The sequence below is a fragment of the Ranitomeya imitator genome, unplaced genomic scaffold (assembly GCF_032444005.1).
Source record: "Ranitomeya imitator isolate aRanImi1 unplaced genomic scaffold, aRanImi1.pri SCAFFOLD_325, whole genome shotgun sequence".
NCBI lineage: Eukaryota > Metazoa > Chordata > Amphibia > Anura > Dendrobatidae > Ranitomeya > Ranitomeya imitator.
In genome coordinates, this window is record NW_027193546.1 from 548,431 (window position 1) to 562,883 (window position 14,453).

General features: G+C 50.6%; 3 protein-coding genes across 4 annotated transcripts; all 3 read right to left on the reverse strand.

Moving 5' to 3' along the window:
- Positions 1 to 1,635: 1,635 nt before the first annotated feature.
- Positions 1,636 to 2,340, reverse strand: LOC138653677 (histone H1C-like). Its single transcript, XM_069743283.1, has one exon. It carries the CDS (start codon positions 2,295 to 2,297, stop codon positions 1,659 to 1,661), a length of 639 nt encoding a protein of 212 aa, XP_069599384.1. The 5' UTR covers positions 2,298 to 2,340; the 3' UTR covers positions 1,636 to 1,658.
- Positions 2,341 to 7,582: 5,242 nt separating this feature from the next.
- On the reverse strand, positions 7,583 to 9,705 carry LOC138653716 (histone H2A type 1). 2 transcript variants are annotated; one of them, XM_069743330.1, is made up of 2 exons: positions 9,300 to 9,705; positions 7,583 to 7,744 (listed from the first exon to the last, which is right to left on the reverse strand). In XM_069743330.1, the coding sequence occupies exons 1-2, from the start codon at positions 9,664 to 9,666 to the stop codon at positions 7,668 to 7,670; spliced, it is 444 nt and encodes a 147-aa protein (XP_069599431.1). In that variant the 5' UTR covers positions 9,667 to 9,705; the 3' UTR covers positions 7,583 to 7,667. The 2 variants fall into 2 exon arrangements, with proteins under 2 accessions (XP_069599431.1, XP_069599432.1); XM_069743331.1 differs by lacking the exon at positions 7,583 to 7,744 and having other exon boundaries at positions 9,274 to 9,705.
- A 4,167-nt stretch (positions 9,706 to 13,872) lies between these two features.
- Positions 13,873 to 14,253, reverse strand: LOC138653698 (histone H2B 1.1-like). The gene has a single exon (XM_069743306.1). It carries the CDS (start codon positions 14,251 to 14,253, stop codon positions 13,873 to 13,875), a length of 381 nt encoding a protein of 126 aa, XP_069599407.1.
- Positions 14,254 to 14,453: the final 200 nt, after the last annotated feature.

A 14,453-nucleotide genomic window follows, 5' to 3' on the forward strand; every position in this document is an offset into this window, starting at 1 on the left:
CATACAGCTCTGCGGGGAGGAGGTGGTGGCTCTGATCATACAGCTCTGCGGGGAGGAGGAGGTGGCACTGATCATACAGCTCTGCGGGGAGGAGGTGGTGGCACTGATCATACAGCTCTGCGGGGAGGAGGAGGTGGCTCTGATCATACAGCTCTGCGGGGAGGAGGTGGTGGCACTGATCATACAGCTCTGCGGGGAGGAGGTGGTGGCACTGATCATACAGCTCTGCAGGGAGGAGGTGGTGGCACTGATCATACAGCTCTGCGGGGAGAAGGTGTTGGCACTGATCATACAGCTCTCCGGGGAGGAGGTGATTTCTCTGATCATACAGCTCTGCAGGGAGGAGGAGGTTATGGCTCTGATCATACAGGTCTGAGGGGAGTAGGTGGTGGCTCTGATCATACAGCTCTGCGGGGAGAGGGTGGTGGCACTGATCATACAGCTCTGCGGGGAGGAGGTGATGGCTCTGATCCTACAGCTCTGCGGGGAGAATGTGGTGGCTCTGATCATACAGCTCTGCGGGGAGAAGGTGGTGGCACTGATCATACGGCTCTCCGGGGAGGAGGTGATTTCTCTGATCATACAGCTCTGCAGGGAGGAGGTGGTGGCTCTGATCATACAGCTCTGCGGAGAGGAGGTGGTGGCTCTGATCATGCAGCTCTGCGGGGAGGAGGTGGTGGCACTGATCATACAGCTCTGCGGGGAGGAGGTGGTGGTACTGATCATACAGCTCTGCGGGGAGGAGGTGGTGGCTCTGATCATACAGCTCTGCGGGGAGGAGGTGGTGGTACTGATCATACAGCTGTGCGGGGAGGAGGTGATTTCTCTGATCATACAGCTCTGCGGGGAGGAGGAGGTGGCACTGATCATACAGCTCTGCGGGGAGGAGGTGGTGGCACTGATCATACAGCTCTGCGGGGAGGAGGTGGTGGCACTGATCATACAGCTCTGCGGGGAGGAGGTGGTGGCACTGATCATACAGCTCTGCGGGGAGGAGGAGGTGGCACTGATCATACAGCTCTGCGGGGAGGAGGTGGTGGCACTGATCATACAGCTCTGCGGGGAGGAGGTGGTGGCACTGATCATACAGCTCTGCGGGGAGTGGGTGATGGCACTGATCATACAGCTCTGCGGGGAGGAGGTGGTGGCACTGATCATACAGCTCTGCGGGGAGGAGGTGGTGGCACTGATCATACAGCTCTGCGGGGAGGAGGTGGTGGCACTGATCATACAGCTCTGCGGGGAGGAGGTGGTGGCACTGATCATACAGCTCTGCGGGGAGAGGGTGGTGGCACTGATCATACAGCTCTGCGGGGAGGAAGTGGTGGCACTGATCATACAGCTCTGCGGGGAGGAGGTAGTGGCACTGATCATACAGCTCTGCGGGGAGGAGGTGGTGGCACTGATCATACAGCTCTGCGGGGAGGAGGTGGTGGCACTGATCATACAGCTCTGCGGGGAGGAGTTGGTGGCACTGATCATACAGCTCTGCGGGGAGGAGGTGGTGGCACTGATCATACAGCTCTGCGGGGAGGAGGTGGTGGCACTGATCATACAGCTCTGCGGGGAGGAGGTAGTGGCACTGATCATACAGCTCTGCGGGGAGGAGGTGGTGGCTCTTATAAGAGCCTTTGTGGTAACAGAACAGGGGCTGCAGCTTATTTCTTAGCCGCGGGCTTCTTGGCTTTCGCAGCCTTCTTAGCCGGACTCTTGGCGGGTTTGGCCGCCTTCTTAGCCGGACTCTTCGTCACCTTCTTGGGCTTGGGAGCGGCTTTCGGCTTCTTGGGGCTCTTGGCCGCTTTCTTGGCCGCTGCGGGCTTCTTGGCCTTTTTCGGGCTCTTCTTGGCCGCAGTCGGAGCCTTCTTGGGCTTCTTCGGAGATTTGGCGGCTTTCTTGGCAGCAGCGGGTTTCTTAGGTTTGGCCGCAGCTGCTGGCTTCGTCTTGGCCACTTTGTCCTTCGTCTCCTGCTTCTTGTTCAGCTTGAAGGACCCGGAGGCGCCGCTGCCTTTCACCTGGAGGAGGGCGCCCTTGGTGACCAGAGCCTTGACGGCCAGCTTCAGGCGGCTGTTGTTCTTCTCTACATCGTATCCTCCAGCAGACAGAGCCTTCTTCAGGGCGGCCAGAGACACCCCGCTGCGCTCCTTGGAGGCGGACACGGCTTTCACGATCAGCTCGGAGACGCTGGGGCCGGAGGGTTTATTGCTCTTCTTGGCAGCAGATTTCTTCGGCTGCTTCTTGGATTTGGCGGCCGGTTCTGCGGGAGGGGGAGCGGCGGCTGGCGCGGTCTCTGCCATCATGTGCTGCTGACGCAAAATGAAAATATTTCCTGATAGGAAGGAAAACACTGAGGCCGGAGCTGGAGGCGCCTGTTATATGTACAGGCTTACTGCGCACTGATTGGCTGCTGAGCAGCACCGTCCTGAGCTTCTATTGGCTGACACTGGACACAGGCCCCGCCCCCTCCCAGCTGAGTCCGAGTGAAGCTCCGCTCTCCCCTTGTGCTTCCCTGCCCGGGATAAAAGCCCTTTACCGGCTAACACCGGACAGCAGAGCGCGATTCCTCCGTCGCCTCCCCTTCTCCAACATCTCCACCGGCCATTTGTAGCCGTCACTAGCAGAGATGCCGGGAAAGAGCGGAGAGGAAATCCCGGGATCATCGCCGCCGTCCTCCCGATCTGCACCTCACTGTGTATCCGGGGAGATAAATCTGCTGCGGGAGCTCGTTCCTCCTATTCCCGGCTCCTGTCACCATCACAGGGATCTTTACTCCTATGTCTATCGCACAGGAAGCTGATTGTACGATGTGGGGACGAGCTGGAGCTGCTGAGAACCCAGAAGGGTAACACAGGCGACGGCCTCCGCTGACTGCCACCTCCCTGACCTGTGGTGTCACTGTACCCCGTATGTGCAGAGGATTGGGGGGACACGTGTTCCACACCAGTAGATGATCCACATCGGTGGCTGATTGCAATCACCTGCCTGATATCGTGTCTTACCCAGTGTGAAGCTGTGACCGCTGCGGCCTGTCATGGTGCGAAGAGCTCTGATGAGGCGACAGCTGCACACTGCGACTCCCCAACCAAACACATAAACATCTCCGGGGAGAAAACTGAAATATTAATGGATTTATGTGACCCCCACTATTGTGTAAAAGGGGAATATTGGGAGAAAAGCGGAGACACAAAATCCAGCGTCTACACAGAGAACACAGCTGTACATAGTTTATATAGTGCACAACATTACATCTGCACAGCCCAGATCAGCAGTGTAATAAGTGTCACTGATACTAGAGGAGAGGGTACAGTATATACAGCAGAGTGTACAGTATATACAGCAGAGTACACAGTATATAGAGCAGAGTGTACAGTATATACAGCAGTGTGCACAGTATATAGAGCCAGTGTGTACAGTACATACAGCAGTGTGTACAGTATATAGAGCAGTGTGTAAAGTATATACAGCAGTGTGTACAATTTATAGACCAGAGTGTACAGTATATAGAGCAGTCTCCCCTCTCTTCTTCTTTCTCTCTCTCTCTCCCTCTTTCTTAATCTCTATTTCTCTCTCCTCTCTTTCATTATTTCCTTCTCTCCTTTCTCTCTTCGCTCTCCTCTCTTTCTTTCTCTCTTCTTTTTTCTCTAAATATTTCTCTCACTCTTACTCTTTCTTCCTTTCTATTTCTCTCTCTCCCTCTCTTTCCCTTGCTTTCTCTTTTTCTTACTTTATATCTATCTCTCTCCTTCTCTCTTTCTTTATCTCTCTTCTCTCTACTTCTCTCTCTCTCTCTTTATGTCTCTTTGTCTCTCTCTTTCTCCCTTTCTTTCTCTCTATCTCCTTCTTTCTCATTCTCTCTCTTTCACTTTATCTCTCTCTTTCTCTCTCTCAGGGAGAGATTATCAATCCTTCATGTCAGCAGTGCACCTCTCCAAAATGAGGCAGATGTACTAGATTTTCTAGGCACCGCCATCTGCACGTGGGGTGCTGCTGTAATCCCTGTCATCATCCTCGTTTTTCCTCTCCACGTTTCCATATCCAGCCAAGTGATCGCTGGGCCCAGTATTCTCATCAGCATTGCCGATACTTCGAGCTGTAGCAAAGGAGAAGGCACAAGTGATGATAACCCGCCTCTATGTGCCCTCAAGTGTCTCCGCTGTGGTGCGGGATGATATGCTATGGAAGGTTAATAATCAATAATTGTGTCCTTCCTACAGGCTCTGGTGCCCCATGGAATGAAAGGTTTCCCCAGGAGGGCGGTGGTAAAGATGTTTAATGACTTGCTAAGGAATGGTCGCATGCAAAAACTCCAAGACTCGGACACCGTGCTGTCCCAGATTTTGGAGATGACGTGCAGTGACTTGGATTGGGAGGTGAAGGTGAACGCATTGGACCTGGCACATTCCTATATGTCCCAAACATTGGAGATGGGACCGTCCCTAACGTGCCCTTACACTATAGGGCTGCCATCTAGCAGAAGCTCAGGTTCCATCTCCGACGCTCTGGTTACATGTGAATGAGTCGGGCTTTTTCCGGCCTTATTGACTTGTCTGTGTGACTGTGACCGGTCAGTGGCATCAAAGGCGTGTGAAATCCTGCTCGCTGTGAAGCCCAAACTGTGCAATGGGGACACTGATCCCTCCGAAGAGTATGGAAGAGACTGGCTGGAGCACACGATAAAAGAGAAGCAAATGGCAGGCGGGGACGGTGCTGGGGCCGGCAGGGTCGCCCACCAGATTGGGCCACTGGTGTCATACAGAAGATGGATTTGGATAACATAAAATGTCCCCTTCCGAAAAACAGCGATCATGTACACGAAACTCCCCGGTCACTGCTGCAGGACGTCAAAGCAACCTTATGGGGGGAAGAAATGCACGATGCAGATTGCTACTGATGCGGAAGTTTATGGTACTTTTCTGCTGCAGATTTCACTGCGGAAATGCCTTTTGTGCTGTAATTTGTAGTGGATCCAACCTGTGTTTTTCTTTTTTTACTACAGTGCCCTACTGGGACCCAGAAGCCCTCCTGGCCATCCAACTGCTACTCAGGCGCCAATTTCTAAGAAAGATTTATCTCCTCTCTTTCTTTCTCTTTCTCTAAATCTTTCTCTCACTCTTACCCTTTTCCCCTTTCTATTTCTCTCTCACCCTCTCTTTCTCTTGCTTTCTCTTTCTCTTTTTTCTCACTTTATCTCTATCTTTCTCTCTCCTTGTCTCTTTCTTCATCTCTATTTCTTCTCTCTCTACTTATCTCCCTCTTTCTTTCTCTTTGTCTTTATCTCTCTTTCTTTCTCCTTTGCTTTCTCTCTCTCTCTCTCCTTCTTTCTCATTCTCTCTCGTTCACTCTCTCTCTCTTTGTCTTTATCTCTCCTTCTCTCTCCCAGGGAGAGATGATCAATCCTTCATGTCAGCAGTGCACCTCTCCAAAATGAGGCAGATGTACTAGATTTTCCAGGCACCGCCATCTGTACGTGCGGTGCTGCTGTAATCCCTGTCATCATCCTCGTTTTTCCTCTCCACGTTTCCATATCCAGCCAAGTGATCGCTGGGCCCAGTATTCTCATCAGCATTGCCGATACTTCGAGCTATAGCTAAGGAGAAGGCACAAGTGATGATAACCCGCCTCTATGTGCCCTCAAGTGTCTCCGCTGTGGTGCGGGATGATATGCTATGGAAGGTTAATAATCAATAATTGTGTCCTTCCTACAGGCTCTGATGCCCCATGTAATGAAAGGTTTCCCCAGGAGGGCGGTGGTAAAGGTGTTTACTAACTTGCTAAGGAATGGTCGCATGCAAAAACTCCAAGACTCGGACACCGTGCTGTCCCAGATTTTGGAGATGACGTGCAGTGACTTGGATTGGGAGGTGAAGGTGAACGCATTGGACCTGGCACATTCCTATATGTCCCAAACATTGGAGATGGGACCGTCCCTAACGTGCCCTTACACTATAGGGCTGCCATCTAGCAGAAGTTCAGGTTCCATCTCCGACGCTCTGGTTACATGTGAATGAGTCGGGCTTTTTCCGGCCTTATTGACTTGTCTGTGTGACTGTGACCGGCCAGTGGCATCAAAGGCGTGTGAAATACTTCTCGCTGTGAAGCCCAATCTGTGCAATGGGGACACTGATCCCTCCGAAGAGTATGGAAGAGACTGGCTGGAGCACACGATAAAAGAGAAGCAAATGGCAGGCGGGGACGGTGCTGGGGACCGGCAGGGTCGCCCACCAGAATGGGCCACTGGGGTCATAAAGAAGATGGATTTGGATAACATAAAATGTTCCCTGCCGAAATACAGCGATTATGTACACGAGACTCCCCGGTCACTGCTGCAGGACGTCAAAGCCACCTTATGGGGGGAAGAAATGCACGATGCAGATTGCTACTGATGCGGAAGTTTAAGGGACTTTTCTGCTGCAGATCTCATTGCGGAAATGCCTTTTGTGCTGTGATTTGTAGTGGATCCAACCTGTTTTTTTCCTACAGTGTCCTACTGGGACCCAGAAGCCCTCCTGGCCATCCGACAGCTACTCAGGCCCCAATTTCGAAGAAGCACGTCCTGGTTATAAGAAAGCAAATGCCTTTGGCACTATAGAGGGTGATGTAGTAGGGATTATTTTTCTATTTTGGTTTGCTTCCAGTACAGTTTTCACATTAAATCAGAACAATTAAAGAAAACAAACAAAAAAAAAACACGGCACATTCCTGTAATTTTGAATTAAAGCATAACATTTTATATAAACAATGCATAAAAATGTGTCTTTCTGGGTTGTGATTGGTACATGAGGTAATGGCATAAATTAACATTCAATCACCTGATGTTGATATGATGAAAAATCTCTCCTAATTTCACTTGCTGCTTTCAACCGTGTATTGGGATTAACTGTGGGGGCATCATACATTGTGGAGAGTATGATCCACTCTGATCTGGCATGGTCATGACAATAGTCGGGATACCTGCCGCTACAGGGAAGGAAATTGTATATAATAAAGAAGCTGGAAAAATAATTGCAGAAACTGTACAATGGGCGGGAAATTCAAACTTCCCAACAGTTCTGTGTTCAGCCAATCAGCAGAGTAAGGGAGGAGCTAATGATTCTGTAAGCCCCGCCCCGGATAGCGTCATCTCTCCAGTTCTCTCTCTGGTCCATTCTTCCTCCATATAAAGGAGCAGTCCCTGAGGCTCAGGAATCAGTTTTTGCTCATTGACTGAAGAAAATGTCTGGTCGCGGCAAAGGAGGAAAAGGTCTCGGGAAGGGCGGCGCCAAGCGGCACAGGAAGGTGCTCCGTGATAACATCCAGGGCATCACCAAGCCTGCCATCCGCCGTCTAGCTCGCAGAGGAGGCGTCAAGCGCATCTCCGGCCTCATCTATGAGGAGACTCGCGGTGTCCTGAAAGTCTTCCTGGAGAACGTGATCCGTGACGCCGTCACCTACACCGAGCACGCCAAGAGGAAGACCGTCACCGCCATGGACGTGGTGTACGCGCTCAAGCGCCAGGGCCGCACTCTCTACGGCTTCGGAGGTTAATTGTGTTCTCTTCTGTCCTCACAACCCAAAGGCTCTTTTCAGAGCCACCCACATCTTCTAAGTGAGGGCTGCACCTGACTGCTAGGATCTGATTTCTCTGCTTTGGTGATGTCGCTGTAATGTTAGAACACTCATCGGTGCCAACGTTACGCTCCGAATACTGAATAGTCCCAAGGATATCCTGACGTGGAAAGACTAAACGGCTTACCCGAAGCAGATCCCTCTACAGCTCTAATCAGGGGGGTGTTCAGGGCGGTTTCCAAATGTAGGTTAATATTCTGTCTAGACATTTAATATCCTGTTCTTATTGGGCGCTGATTAGTAGATTTATGGGGGATATATATCCGCACTGGGCCGCAGTGATAATTTCCTGATCAGATCCGTGTACAGGGAATGTGGCTGTAGGAGGCAGCTGGATAGATGGACGCCCTGTGTGTCATCACATAGGGTACGGAGACTCCTATGTGATGACCACGTGATGACCACGTCCTGGACACTAATGTTTCGGGTGGATGGCGCCTCTGAAGACTATTATAACCTCCTCAGAATAATGATGGGCTGTTTGAGGTCTGATAGCCACGGCTGCGCGTTTTGAGGTCCTGTCATGTATTTATATATATCCGGTGTGTGCAGTGTATGGGGGGACACAGGTGTTGGTTCTGTTCCCTACAGCTCCTGTCCTGTATATGTATATACAAAGCGTATACATTGTGTGCAGTGTATGGGGGACACAGCGCTGCCGGGGCCTGGGGTGAAGGTGCCGCATCTGTGGATACTCTGGTAAAGAAAAGATCAGCTGGAAAACGGCACGTAAGGAGTTAAACGGGAGAGGAAAGACGTGCAACAAAATTAATAAAGGGGATGGGAGAACTACAATACCCAGATAGATTAGCGAAATTAGGATTATTTAGTCTAGAAAAAAGACGACTGAGGGGCGATCTAATAACCATGTATAAGTATATAAGGGGACAATACAAATATCTCGCTGAGGATCTGTTTATACCAAGGAAGGTGACGGCACAAGGGGGCATTCTTTGCGTCTGGAGGAGAGAAGGTTTTTCCACCAACATAGAAGAGGATTCTTTACTGTTAGGGCAGTGAGAATCTGGAATTGCTTGCCTGAGGAGGTGGTGATGGCGAACTCAGTCGAGGGGTTCAAGAGAGGCCTGGATGTCTTCCTGGAGCAGAACAATATTGTATCATACAATTAGGTTCTGTAGAGGGACGTAGATCTGGGGATTTGTTGTGATGGAGTGTGGGCTGAACTGGATGGACAAATGTCTTTTTTCGGCCTTACTAACTATGTTACTATGTACATCACTGAAGGCTGAGCGTTACCAAGGTTTCTCGCTCATTGTCTGATCACAGAATCCGTTGGGGAATTTGAATTCCCCGCTCATAATCTCCGGAGGATTGTTACAGGTCACTGATAGCGACAACCATCCCCCACCCCCTTACTGCGGGACCTGCTAACTACATGTAGACCTCAGCGCGGAGTATCAGACACTAAGGAGGGGACATTTCCTGCGAGCTTGGCAGACGACACTCCACCTGAGGGTCTGAGACTTCATGTGGGATTGACCCATTCATCTCCTGTTATTCTGTGGATATGTGCACCAACAATGGCGGCAATGGTGTATGAACTATCAGCCTCATGCGAGGACCCCCGAGATAGGCGGCGCCGGCTCTTGTGGTGACGGTGTGGGTGGCTCTTAGAAGAGCCTTTGGTTTTGTAGAGATTGGCGGCAGCGCTCACTTGCTCTTGCTCGCCTTGCTGCTCTCGGTCTTCTTGGGCAGCAGCACGGCCTGGATGTTGGGCAGGACGCCCCCCTGGGCAATGGTCACCCCACCCAGCAGCCTGTTCAGCTCCTCGTCATTGCGCACCGCCAGCTGCAGGTGACGGGGGATGATGCGGGTCTTCTTGTTGTCCCGGGCAGCATTGCCGGCCAATTCCAGGATCTCAGCGGTCAGATACTCCAGCACAGCGGCCAGATAGACCGGAGCGCCGGCGCCGACTCTCTCAGCGTAGTTGCCCTTGCGGAGAAGCCTGTGCACACGGCCGACTGGGAACTGCAGTCCTGCCCGGGATGAGCGGGTCTTGGCCTTAGCACGGACCTTTCCTCCTTGTTTGCCGCGTCCAGACATGATGCCGATAACTAATGACGGAAAATCGTGTAGAGAAGAGTCTGTGCTGTGTCGCCTTATATAGTCCGTTGCTCCGCCCTCCTCTCCTGTCGTTGGACGGATCTGAAGATGAAAATGGAGAAGAGTATTGGAGATCCACCAATGAGCTACAGAGGGCGGAGCTTATTATTGCTCCTTTCTCAAATGAGTTTCTCACCCAATAGAAAACGTTCGCTTTGGACAGAATAGATAAGGGGTGAAAACAGATATCTGTCCTGGAGCAGAAGGAAATGCAGAAATATTCTGTTGACTTGTTGTTTGCACTTGTTGGACTTGTGTCTTCTATCAGCCATATATTGCACTGACAGTCTGGCGGGTGAGGGGTTAATTCCTGTCAGGAGGAGGCTCCTCACTCACCCGCTTATTATCCTGTGCAGATCCCCTGTGGTGTCCGCGCTTATACTATCACAGCCTGACTGAGACAAGTCTCCTATGTTCTGCCCGGAGCCTGATGTGACGCTGCCGGGTCTCGGGTGGGGGAAGTCGCCGCTTCTGTAAAGCGAGTGTGTAGTGGGGGGTCAGCACACACGGACACTGAGGAGTTAAATGGAGGCGGATATTCCTGTATCTGGGATTGGTCGGCGCCTGCGGATGTCTCTCGCTCATTGGCTGATTACAGATCCGTTGCTGGTTTTGAATTCCCCGCTCAGTTTCTGCTCTTTGTCCGTCGGGTTTATTACCGGCCCCTTTGCTGGAGCGGCGATCGCTGATAATACCGGGTCCTGTCATCCCAGCTGTCTGCCCCCAAACACCTCCGTGTCCTTGACCTGAGTGCACACCATTATCCTTGTTCATGTGATTTTTTGCTTGGTGTAGCACCGGTTTACCAGATGACGTCTGACATCTTCGCATACGACGACGCAACCAGTTCCAGCATCTTATCGCAAGTTTCAAACTCAAGTGAATTCTTGAAAACCCCTCCCCATGAGTTGAGGACGAGGGACTACGAGAATTAGCGACGAAAATTAATCTCATATGATTTACACTGCATAACTTTGGCAGAACATCATAAACAGGGCAAGATCCCGAGAGGTCTTAGGTGCAACCTGCGCCCAACACTTTTTTCTGAAGATCCCGATTACTGTGACAAATACAAGAGAATACTAAATAAATGTTCTTTAGACATCATTATTCTGACCATTGAATTTCTACAAAAGGCTATTACGGAAACAAAGGACAGTATTAGAGCAATTGAAACACAACTATCTTCTACATTGGCATCCACAGACTCTTACTTTTCGCTGCTCCGGACAGTATTCCCTTCATCGCCTCTGGTTGCCTTGTAAATATTGTACATATTATATTTTATATTTTGGTGTATGTTTATTATTTTGTCTTTTTTGTTCTTATTCGTTTTCTATTACATATAATGTTATGTCACATACAGTTACTTATACTGTTTATTTGCTTTCCTAGTAACCCCATGAATAAGACCCGGGAGGGTCGAAACGTCGGGTTTCTATCTACGAATTATCACAGTGGCAATTGTTGACTTGTTTTCGTGAATAAATCTGGCATATACCTTTTGCATCATACCAGTTTCGAGTGTGCGGTATTTTTTCTTCTACTATTAACTTGACCACACGGTCTGTTTTACCAGCACCTCCGTGTCCTTGACCTGAGTGCACACCATTATCCTTGTTCATGCCCCCAAACACGGGCGGGGATCGGTCGCCATTATTACTCTGGGGAGGTTATAATAACCTTCATAGGCGCCATCCATCCGAAACATTAGTGTCCGGGACGTGGTCATCACATAGGAGTCTCCGTACCCGGTACACAGGGCGTCCATCTATCCAGCTGCCTCAGACAGCCACATTCCCTGTGAATATTCGCTGCCCTATTCACCCCACACGGATCTGATCAGGAGAATATTACTGTACAGCCCATTTCCCTGTAATTCCGTGTTCTATTTATTTTATATATCAATAAGAAGAAACCGCATTTGTGCTGTGATGGGAGTCACCAGTACTTGGGGCATCTTACAGTCAGACTTGTGATCGGATCTCTCTGCACTGCAGTGGTTTTATCTCACGTCATATTAACCCTATGAGATCTATGGCATTCGTTTTACATTATTACATCTAGTGCTAGAGGATCCTATCCTGCAATTGTATTGGGATATTTCTCCCATGATTCGTTGTTCCCCTCCACATTCTCGGAACTTCTACATGTGGGCAAAACAGAATTCATTGTCTTTCCCACATCACACGCAACCCCCCAACGAACCTATCCATTACAGGAAACGGCTGCCCACTCTCCTCAGTCCAAGTTCGCTGCCTCGGGGTAATCCTTGACACTCATCTCTCCTTCAAACCTCATATCCAAGCCCTTTCCACTTCCTGCCGCCTTCAACTCAAAATATTTCAAGGATCTGTAGATTTCTAAACCAAGAATCTGCAAAAACCCTAGTCTATGCCCTCATCATCTCCCGCCTGGACTACTGTAACCTCCTGCTCTGTGGCCTCCCCTCTAACACTCTCGCACCCCTCCTATCTATTCTAAACTCTCCTGCCCGACTAACCAACCTGTCCCCCGCTATTCCCCGGCCTCTCCCCTCTGTCAATCCCTTCACTGGCTCCCCATTACCCAGAGACTCCAGTACAAAAGCCTAACCATGACATACAAAGCCATCCACAAAATGTCTCCTTTATACATCTGTGACCTCCTCTCCCGGTACTTTCCTGCAACCTCCGATCCTCACAAGATCTCCTTCTCTACTCCCCTCTTATCTCCTCTTCCCACAATCGCATACAAGATTTCTCTTGCGCATCACCCCTACTCTGGAACCCTCTACCACAACACATCAGACTCTCACCTACCATGGAAACCTTCAAAAAGAGCCTAAAGACCCACCTCTTCCGACAAGCCTACAACCTGCAGTAACCACCACTGATCGACCAGCTCTACCTTCACCTACTGTATCCTCATCCATCCATTGTAGATTGCGAGCCCTCGTGGGCAGGGTCCTCTCTCCTCCTGTACCAGTTATGACTTGTATTGTTCAAGATCATTGTACCTGTTATTATGTATACCCCTCCTCACATGTAAAGCGCCATGGAATAAATGGCGCTATAATAATAAATAATAATATTGCCCGAGAGCCGCCAGTCCTGACACTAGATGAAGCGGGGGAGGAAAAGTGATAGAACAGAAGGACGATCAGTAACTGAGCAGGGATCCTGTGAGGAGGATGTGACGGCCGATAATGTAACTGCCTGACCTGTGAGATCCTGACACCACAGGGTAATGTTCTGAGCAGGGACACTCCGCAATCTTCTACACATGATCCTACATTTCCCATCACAGACCTCCTGCCTGCAGCCGTAGGACTGATCTGTAATGGGGAGACATGGTGGGATCTGCTGGGAAGGGCAGAATTGGTCTTCCCTGAAATGTCTCTTGTAGGATATGTCCCTGACCAGTATATCGTCTCAACAATACGGATTGTGACGGGAAAGGGACGATCTGATCGTCTCCAGGTCAGACACACGGGAACATCACAGCATGTGGAGAACACGAATCATTCTCTATATCCATGAGAGGAAACCGGAGCGGATACAGCGCCGCTAACCTGGAAATCTGCAGATTCCTGTGTGGGATGTAAGAGACCAATGATCGCTCAACACAAGCAGATTTCCCGATATCGGTCCTGGGACCAGGTGTTATATGAAGACAAAAGACGGAAAAAAGCGGGAACCGTAAACGTGTTACCATTGGAAACATTAGCTCCTCCCTCTGCTGATTGGCTGAACACAGGACGGTTGGGGGTTTGAATTTCCCGCCGCTTCTAAATGTAATGACGTCACTTACACTGTAAAAAGAATCCAGATTAGGCTCTAGATCAACTCCACCACAAATGGCTCCTGTTACCTGAGAAACGAGAGTAATGAACTAATAAACGAGACCCCAGAATGCCGAGATCTGTGCAGCAAGGAGTTAAATAAGAAGTCCCTGAATACACATCAACTCGCTGAGCAATGCCCAGATTATTCCTGAGATTTTCTCACCATCTCCCTCGTCACCAGGCGCAGAGCCCCGGGCGGAGCGAGCAGACACCTCGGGGAGACGGGAGAGGACACCGGAGCAGTGTGGGTGGCTCTTATAGTGAGGGTGTGGGTGGCTCTTAGAAGAGCCTTTGGGGTGAGGAGCGGAGCACGGAGCCGATCACTTGGCGCTGGTGTACTTGGTGACGGCCTTGGTGCCCTCGGACACGGCGTGCTTGGCCAGCTCTCCGGGCAGCAGCAGGCGCACGGCGGTCTGGATCTCCCGGGAGGTGATGGTGGAGCGCTTGTTGTAGTGAGCCAGGCGGGAGGCTTCCCCTGCGATGCGCTCGAAGATGTCGTTGACGAAGGAGTTCATGATGCCCATGGCCTTGGAGGAGATGCCGGTGTCGGGGTGGACCTGCTTCAGCACCTTGTACACATAGATGGCGTAGCTCTCCTTCCTGCTCTTCCTCCGCTTCTTGCCGTCTTTCTTCTGAGTCTTAGTCACGGCTTTCTTGGAGCCCTTCTTGGGCGCAGGCGCAGACTTGGCGGGATCAGGCATGATAACAACAAACCGGTCTCAGTACAAGTGAGAAGAATAATGATCCTGCGCCTCCAAGAGCGGCGGAATTTATAGCCCGGCCATGCAGATGAGCACTGCTGTCAGACCGCCGTTCTATTGGGTGATGAAGTCATGTGACCAACGAGAACGTTAGACCACTGCAGCTGATTGGTGGTTTCCCAAATCATTGCTTCATCTTT